Below are 8421 nucleotides of genomic sequence, written 5' to 3'. Positions count from 1 at the left end.
AATACGGTGACAGACACTATAACAAAAATAACAATAAAATTACAATTTCATCATGTTGAACTTCTTTCTCCTTAAAAAAAATTTAAAAACAATCTTAAATAGGACAATAATTTATTTATTTTTTTATTTAATTTATTTAAGTCACAAACAAAAATATTAACGAAATTCTTAACTCAATTATTTGGATTCTTTTTAGCTCTATTGGGATCTAATAAAATAAACTAATAAACAGTAAAAAGAAGAAATTGCATATCCAAAATTTATATCGGTTCATTATTAACTGATATTTGTTATTTTACATGTTAATTAATCCTTTAAAAGAATATTAATATCCAAAATTGCATATCCAAATATGGTTATATTTTGCCATGAAAATATTGTTCATTTGTGGTGGACTGGTGGCGGTGGGTGAACAGTCACTCTCACACAGAAAAACTTGTAATTTCTTAGAAGCTCCTCAAAATTAAAAACACAAACTAACATATGAAAGGATCATTGTATTCTGTGCCAGAAAAAAAAAATAAAAAGAAAGAAAGTCTTCTCCTTTTCTTGTCTTTTGTTTTTTTTTTTTTAAATTATTCTCACTGACACCAGTCACCACTAGTTGTGCTAGCAACTTGTTTTGTGCATGTACATTCATTCTTCTGCTCTGTGCCTCAAACCTTTCTTCATTCTCCCCATTTTTTTTTATTCCCAATTTCCAGTTCTCGTTTCCTTTCCTTCAACAAAACAAAGAGAGTGCTGTTCATTTTCTCCTTCTTTATAAAGTGAAAGTCTTCTCTTGAAACTCATAAAAAGAGTTCCTTTTTGACTTTCCAAGGAGTCACTGCAAAAGTCAAGTGAGTCTGCTATGCAAACAATTATGAGTTTTGGAACTCTTTTTTTGTTCATAGCTTCTCTTTGACTCTTTCTCTTTATTATCATCTGTGTCTTGCTTGATTTTGGATTCTGACTCTGTTTGATCTTTTGACCGGTGAATTCTTTGCCAAATTGAAATATAATGAGGCCTCCATTAGTTTTATCTATTCAAATATTCTGTCGTTGTCATTCCATTTTCATCACTGCTTGTTGTAGTTCTGTTTGCTCTGTGTTGAAATATTTAGTTATTTTGTTCCTTGGTTTGTGTTGAATGCTTTATTATCACCTATGAATTATGATGCACAAATACTTAATTTCTTATTTGCTTGTACATAAACTATGCATATATGCATCAAATACTGCTATCTTAAACCTGTTAAATTTATAACTAATTTCTTTTTAATACTTGTATTCGTATTTGTGCCTCATAGGCTAATGATATCAGAACTGATAAGCATTCTGTCATCAATATTTTTCTTCAGAACTTTGATTTCATTGCCCCTGGCACTTCTAGACAATATTTTTTCTTGTTTGGTTCTTTCTACTTTCCTTTTGAAAATGGAAGATTTGATTCTTAATTTTTTGTTTAATGCTTGTGAAATCTTTCATAAAAACAATTACATTATTAAATGGCATCCAGGTTATTATTTTGTCACTATTTTGGTGTAGGTTTTTCTTTCATTGTAATGCTTGAAGAAATAAAACTAATGCATATGTTTTTATTCAGATAGGGATGGGAACAAATCTGAGTTTTCCCAAAACTGAAAAGTTTTCTGAAGACGGAGAAAATGACTGTCTTAGATATGGTTTGTCATCGATGCAAGGGTGGCGCGCAACAATGGAAGATGCTGTGAGTAATCAGTAATAAATTACTTGGAACATAGCTTTTGAAAATGAAAATATGTTGACTTTTTCATGCCATTTTCTTCTGCTAGCATGCTGCACATCTTGATGTGGATGCGTCCACTTCATTTTTTGGTGTATATGATGGGCATGGAGGTGAGGATTGAACAAGTTTGGCTATTTGGGAAGAATGACAGATTGCTGGTTTAACTGTTTGTTACATAAAGGAAGAACATTCTAGGCATTAGAATTTAGAGCTTAGTAATAATTAGCTACATGCATATTCTAGGGAAAAGCCGGGTAAAAACAGGACTAAGAAATTACATTTGGACTCTAACTGGATTGCTTTATTGCTATAGAATCGTCAGTAAATATGATCACGAACTCTAAATCTCTACAAGAATGTGGATAATTACGAGTTCCCTCAACTTTCGCTAAACTCTCACCATAACTTAAGTTACAAGTATCACTATCTATCTCTTTCTTTTTCTTATTTATACATAACAATTTCCCAAAATATGAATGAAATTGTTACTCTTCGATTTTGAAGGAAAAGGGAAGGATTTCTAGTGTAAAGTGAAGTCTCTTTTACTTTTCAAAGCCTTTCCCTCCAAAACTTCAACTTGGAAACGCACATTACATGTCCTATCAGAATATTACTGAAATTATGTATGGTTTTGTAATCAACAATGTGTTTTCGATGCTTAATAAACTCCAAAATTTCCAGGTAAGGCGGTTGCGAAGTTTTGTGCCAAGTATCTTCACCTTCAGGTGCTTAAGAGTAAAGCATACCTTGATGGAGATATAGCAGCTTCTCTTCAGAAAGCTTTTTTCAGGTTATATGAGAAAGAGGTCCCTTAAGTGTGTTCCCCTGTTCTTTGTTAATTACATCACCAAAATAAGTTTTGTGTTTGTATACAGTCTACGAAGTTTGAACTATTTAGAGTATAAACCTTCTTTTGGCTCACAAACTTTTAAAGGAGGTTGTGGTTCCACTTCCCAGCTAAACTATCCAAAAATAAATAAGTGCTTACATAATCAATTATGCATAAAAGCGACAGTATAAATAAGAGATTATTGAAATGATTTTAATGTTTTAGTCTTACCAAACATCCTAAATAGTCCCTTGCAGGTATACCAGACACTTGAATATTTAAAAGGTTCTCTTTTCTGAAAAATAATTAAAAAATGAAATAAAATAAAATTATATAGTTAGTGAATGTATATGACTTAGTCTACATATTGTTGACCAAAATAGCATATGAAAACGGTGAAGTTATGAACTAGTTTTTCATTATTATTATGCAGAATGGACGAGATGATGCAGGGTCAAAGAGGTTGGAGGGAATTAGCAGCCTTGGGTGATAAGATGAACAAGTTTAATGGGATGATGGAAGGTTTGATTCGGTCTCCACGCGGCAACAATGTTAATTGCCAAAGTGATGATTGGACTTTTGAGGAGGTAGGGGTTTTGTTTATTTCTTTTTCTTTTCTTACCAACTTACCATAGCTTAATTTGATCTTATATATTGTAATTTCTAAGTAGGGACCCCATTCCAATTTTGCTGGACCAACTTCTGGAAGCACTGCTTGTGTAGCAATTGTTAAAAACAACCAACTTTTTATTGCAAATGCCGGTGATTCGCGTTGTGTTTTGTCTAGGAAGGGTCAGGTAATAACTTCATATTGAAGCTTCTTAGATTTCTATCATGCTAACTGCTTCTTTGAATGTATAACTACACTGCATGCTGTGTTTTCTGTGAATTGCTAGTGTACATTTCATAACATATGTCTCTTGAATTAACTAGTTAGAAACTTAGAATGCATAGATATTGTTTTTGCTTCTTTCTCTTGTGGACTATGTCTCTTAAAGATTGTAGATGTATTTTTTTAAGTTCTAACTATGGCTGTTTTGCATAGGCATACAATTTAACAAGAGACCACAAACCTGACCTTGCGATTGAGAAGGAAAGAATCTTAAAAGCTGGTGGTTTCATTCACGCAGGACGAGTTAATGGGAGTTTAAATCTTGCAAGAGCTATAGGTATTTACCTACTGCAGCTTTTCAAATTTTAGTTTAAGCTTTTTTCTCTTCTTTTTTCTTTCTTTCAGAAATTTAATTAGGAAGATCCATGAATTTGTCAGTATGAAAAGACACATTCAACGTGTATCAATTTTCCGCAGGTGACGTGGAATTTAAGCAGAATAAATTTCTCTCAGTTGAAACACAGATTGTGACTGCAAATCCAGATATAAACATTGTAAGTTTGTTCTTGTTGAAATCAGTTAAGTTCCAATGTGATACATAGATCTACCATAGTTTCTGATTTAGTGATATGCTAGTCCTAGAACTCATAATAAAATGTGTGGTTAAGAGTCTCTCATTACTTCATAACCATGCATATTATTTGTTTTAGTTTCTATTTCGAGTTTTTAACTCGAATTAACCTGCTAACATATATTGGTTGACTTTTTTTATAGGTTGATCTTTGTGACGAAGATGAATTTATGGTGCTCGCTTGTGATGGCATATGGTATGCTACTAATGTTTCTCATATTTCCATTTAGATTTTTAATGTTATCTTGAATTTGGCAGAATAGTATGATTATTTAAGAAATGCAAAGTGAGCTCAGTGTTGCCCCAAGGCAAAAGAAACATTGATGTGTTAAACCAAAAAGCGAGTCACTTTGATGCGGTAAGGTGATGCAGCCTCATAAGTGAAGTGATGCACACATTTTAGAAAAAAAAATCCCTGAATATGCATCTTAACAACAAATCATCACATAAACTAAAACTTGAGTCATAAAAGTGTGAGAAACTGTACTGGTGGATGTATTTCCCTTTTACTTTCTCTTGTTTAAATCCCTGAATTTTTGTGAACGTTTGTTTCTCTTTAATTTTTTCAGGGACTGCATGTCAAGTCAACAATTGGTTGATTTCGTGCGTCAAGAACTGCTGTTGGTGAGTTTTATACAAGTTTCCTAATAAGGGTCAGTATGGTTTAGGTGCTATAAATGAAGTGAGACATTGGTGGATGAGTTTTGTATATAACTTATTTTTCGAAATTTGATCTTTTAAAATTTTATCCTCCAACTAAACTGAGCTAAGAGAATGAAGTAAATTCAAGTTTTCAGTTATCTTTCATCAACCAAAAGAAGTTACCTGTCATTCTTGTCATGTCATGATCAGAGTTGTGTAAGTTGTATTTGGACTACTAAGCAACATGATACACCAATACTTAACCTTTCAAGGTTACATTTAAGTTTTATGTAGTTTTGGTTCATGTGATTTCAAACAACAGATGTTCTTAAAATGTTACTATTTAACTTGTCAGGAAACAAAACTTTCTGCAGTGTGTGAGCGAGTACTAGATCGTTGTTTGGCACCGTCAATTACTATTGGCGAGGGATGCGATAACATGACCATGATCTTGGTGCAGTTCAGAAAACCTTCCCAATTCATGCCCCAACAGAAGAGCAGTACTCTTCAAATGAAGCAAAACTAGAAGGAAGTCAAAGTTAGGACTTAGCAGCCACAATTCCAGTGTGAATTGTTAATTTATAGTGTTGAGCACTTGTTAGAATCCATCCATAGATTGCTCCAATTCCAACTAGCTAAGTTTTGTACCATGGAATGGATCCTCAATTTAACTTTTCACTTTACAAGGTTGAGCATGTTTCTCCTGTATAATCTGTTGGGTCCTAACTTGCATAACAGAAATATAGAGACGTTGAAATACAGTTACAAAACATGTAAACGGTATTTGTCTTGTGTTAAAATTTGTTCAAGTTTTCATCCAAAATATTAGGACAATTTGAACATGGACAGTATTTTCCTTTACAATGTGTACAATGGAGATTTAGGGATGTATTAGAGATATAACCATTAGTGTTACCTTTTCCTATCAGCTTGAGTTTTTGGGATGAGTAGCTTTATGACATGGTATCAGAGATCCGAAAGATCAAGAGTTCGATTCTTGGTGAATCTCAAAATCTGCTTAAATTTTTGGGACATGAGATATTTATTATCCCTAGTACCTGATGGTTATTTTGGATAGTATAGGTGATGTTCATTTTTTAATTCATATCCCATTGTACACATTGTACAAATATTCCATTGGCTCTCTAGCGAAATTCCTTCCTTTTATATTCCATTGTTCACATTGTTTACCTCCCTTATTGTCTCCTTATACTTTTCCTTTGTGCCACGTCAACCGAAAAGCGAATATGAAAGGAAGAAAGAGAGAATTCATGAAACTTAGTCAATATATAGATTTCTTGCTCCCCAAGGATTTCAGAGGGTTTTCATTCGTTAAATTAGAATGATATGAATTTCATTTTCATTTTCATTTCCATTTCATTTATCACATGCTGAAACAAACTAGTTAGTTAGTTATATTCTTCGCGCTTAGTCGGTTACAACTGACAACACGTCACTTCACCCGACCTGAAATAAATACTTCACTATTTCATAACTGAACCGAATCCAGACACTCGTTCATTCTTCATCATAGCGAACAAGTTCGTTCTTTCTTTGCGAGCTTGAATTGAACGTAACGAGCCTTCGAGAAGCGAATACTAGTTGCTGCAAGCAATAACAATGGAGTGGTGTGATCACTGTGTGCGCTATCAACAAACCAGAATTCAACAAATTCCCGACGTTTTCCCCAAGAATTTCAACGGGTTCTTCTTCTTACCCTGGATTCCTCTCTTCTTCTTTTTTTTTTCAATTAATTAGCGTATCAAAACTACAAAGAGTAGGGTTTTTCTTTCAAATCTATACTGCAATTTGCATGCATTATCATAATTGCCATCTTTAATTCTTTTCTTTTCTTTATTTATTTGTATTTTGATTTTAAGATATAGTACAAAATTATCGGAAAAGAAAAGATAACGACAATGTTCTTGGGATTTGGTGTTTGGAGAAAATTTTTTATATTCTAATCATTCCAATCTCGTTGATTGATTAATTTACCCTATCTGGTTTTTATTTATTTTTAATTTATTTATTATCTATGTTGTGTTTGCAGGTCTTGTAGTACTTGTGGGAAGGTTCTATGGGACATGAGTATCGGCTTCTACCAACAAGTTAAGAATAACAGCAAAGGTTATGACAGAATGAAGAAAGTGAGAAAGGTCAAGGACAATCCAAAAGTTGAGAAATGTGTAAGTACTCTCAATATTCCTCTGTTAATTTCATAGAATTTCAATATTTTAATGCAGTTTCAATAAGAAATGTTGATTGCAATTTGCACCATATAGACTATTGTGTTGGCCTTACTGTTTCTTGAACAATTGCTTTCTTTATTTGAGCCCTGCCTAGAGACCCTTATGGTTTTGATTGATAATATATATATGGTGTCTAATTATATTCATATAATGAAAACTGATATGTTCAAGGTTTGAAATTCTGTGAAAGATGAACTATATGATGACAATCATTAAGCCTTACCTTGAATCTTAATGTGTGTCCTCGGCAATCTTCCAGATTGTAAGGGAAATTATGGTTTGCTCCAGTTTCTTGTGCTTCTTTTTGTTTGCATTATATTTATATGTATACTTTATCATTAATTAGTTATAATTTATATGGGAAAGTTATTCATATGTGATATGTTTTTTAAGCAATGTTATTTGCGCACTGAAAAAACTTATGTTTAAATTTGAGTTTTAAGTAACATTCTGTATTTGTTATATTCGACCCCATTTTCAATTTATGCTTTAATTAATCATCAGATGGTTGAATTGACAATATTTTTGTGTGGATGTTCCATGCAGATTGTAGTAGATTCTATGGATGAAGAAGATTATTCTACGGATGAAGAAGATAACGATGATAAGGAGGAAGACAAAAGTATCAATTCTGATATCAATTGAAGACTGATGAGGCATGTAGCTCAGATGTGACATACCAAGATCTTATCAGAACAATGTTCTTCAGATTTTAATTTTCCAACTTTTATGGTCAAAATTCAAATGTCTCTCTTTCATTGAAACCTCATTCATTCGATTCATGAGGCCCCATAGTTCCTGGTTGTTTTGTTATTTGGCATTCATCTTTTCAATAAAATTAGAGCTTTCTATTAAAAACAAACAAAGAAAAGCTCCTTCATTTTACTGTACTGTGTTTCAGAAGAGTAATTCATCCTCTTTTATTATCATTTGGACTTTAGATACATGAATTTATGATTGAGTGTTGACTTGATCTTTATAATATCTAATAACTTTTCTAGTCTGAATTTCATTCATAATTACATTATGTGTTATATTTTACATGATACTTAAAAACTATGCAATAAATGTGAGCAAAGTTTTACGGAAGTTTTCACTTTCTCTTTTGAGTTGAACTACCTTATTGCTTTGACAACTTGAGGCCTTCTTTCTTTGTTGGCGTAATCATGTTCTACCTAGAATTCATTGGAAGAGGGGGGAGGGGGGGATCAATGGCTATGAACATACTAAAAGAAATCTTTATATATATTTATTTTATTCATTCGTTTCTTTATTGTTACCAGATTTTTGAAAATTAAAAAAAAAACGAAAAGAAAAAAAATAGATATAGTTAACATTCTTATCATACTTGTATGTTCATACTTCATATACGGGCCATTACATTACTTTTTACAAAACTCAATGAAAACTATATAAAGGGAACATGACAATTTTTAATTCTTTAAGTTAAAAAACCCTTAAATTGAGTCAAATGTATTGAATATTATTTTG

General features: G+C 32.2%; 1 protein-coding gene and 1 pseudogene across 2 annotated transcripts; both read left to right on the top strand.

The window, feature by feature from the left end:
* Positions 1-595: 595 nt before the first annotated feature.
* LOC107605434 (putative protein phosphatase 2C 60) lies at positions 596-5453 on the top strand (annotated as a pseudogene). Its single transcript, XR_015886093.1, has 11 exons — positions 596-839; positions 1586-1708; positions 1794-1857; positions 2429-2537; positions 3010-3163; positions 3248-3373; positions 3622-3745; positions 3886-3962; positions 4183-4235; positions 4609-4663; positions 5037-5453. The product of XR_015886093.1 is annotated as a putative protein phosphatase 2C 60 (transcript).
* A 723-nt stretch (positions 5454-6176) lies between these two features.
* Positions 6177-7692, top strand: LOC107605431 (uncharacterized). Its single transcript, XM_016307311.3, has 3 exons — positions 6177-6384; positions 6732-6867; positions 7477-7692. The coding sequence occupies exons 1-3, from the start codon at positions 6302-6304 to the stop codon at positions 7573-7575; spliced, it is 318 nt and encodes a 105-aa protein (XP_016162797.1). The 5' UTR covers positions 6177-6301; the 3' UTR covers positions 7576-7692.
* The last annotated feature ends 729 nt before the right edge of the window (positions 7693-8421 follow it).

Source organism: Arachis ipaensis, chromosome B6 (genome assembly GCF_059453495.1).
Source record: "Arachis ipaensis isolate K30076 ecotype BB chromosome B6, ASM5945349v1, whole genome shotgun sequence".
Classification (NCBI taxonomy): Eukaryota; Viridiplantae; Streptophyta; class Magnoliopsida; order Fabales; family Fabaceae; genus Arachis; species Arachis ipaensis.
Note: the sequence above shows the minus strand (reverse complement) of the source record. Positions and strands in the feature narration are given on the sequence as shown.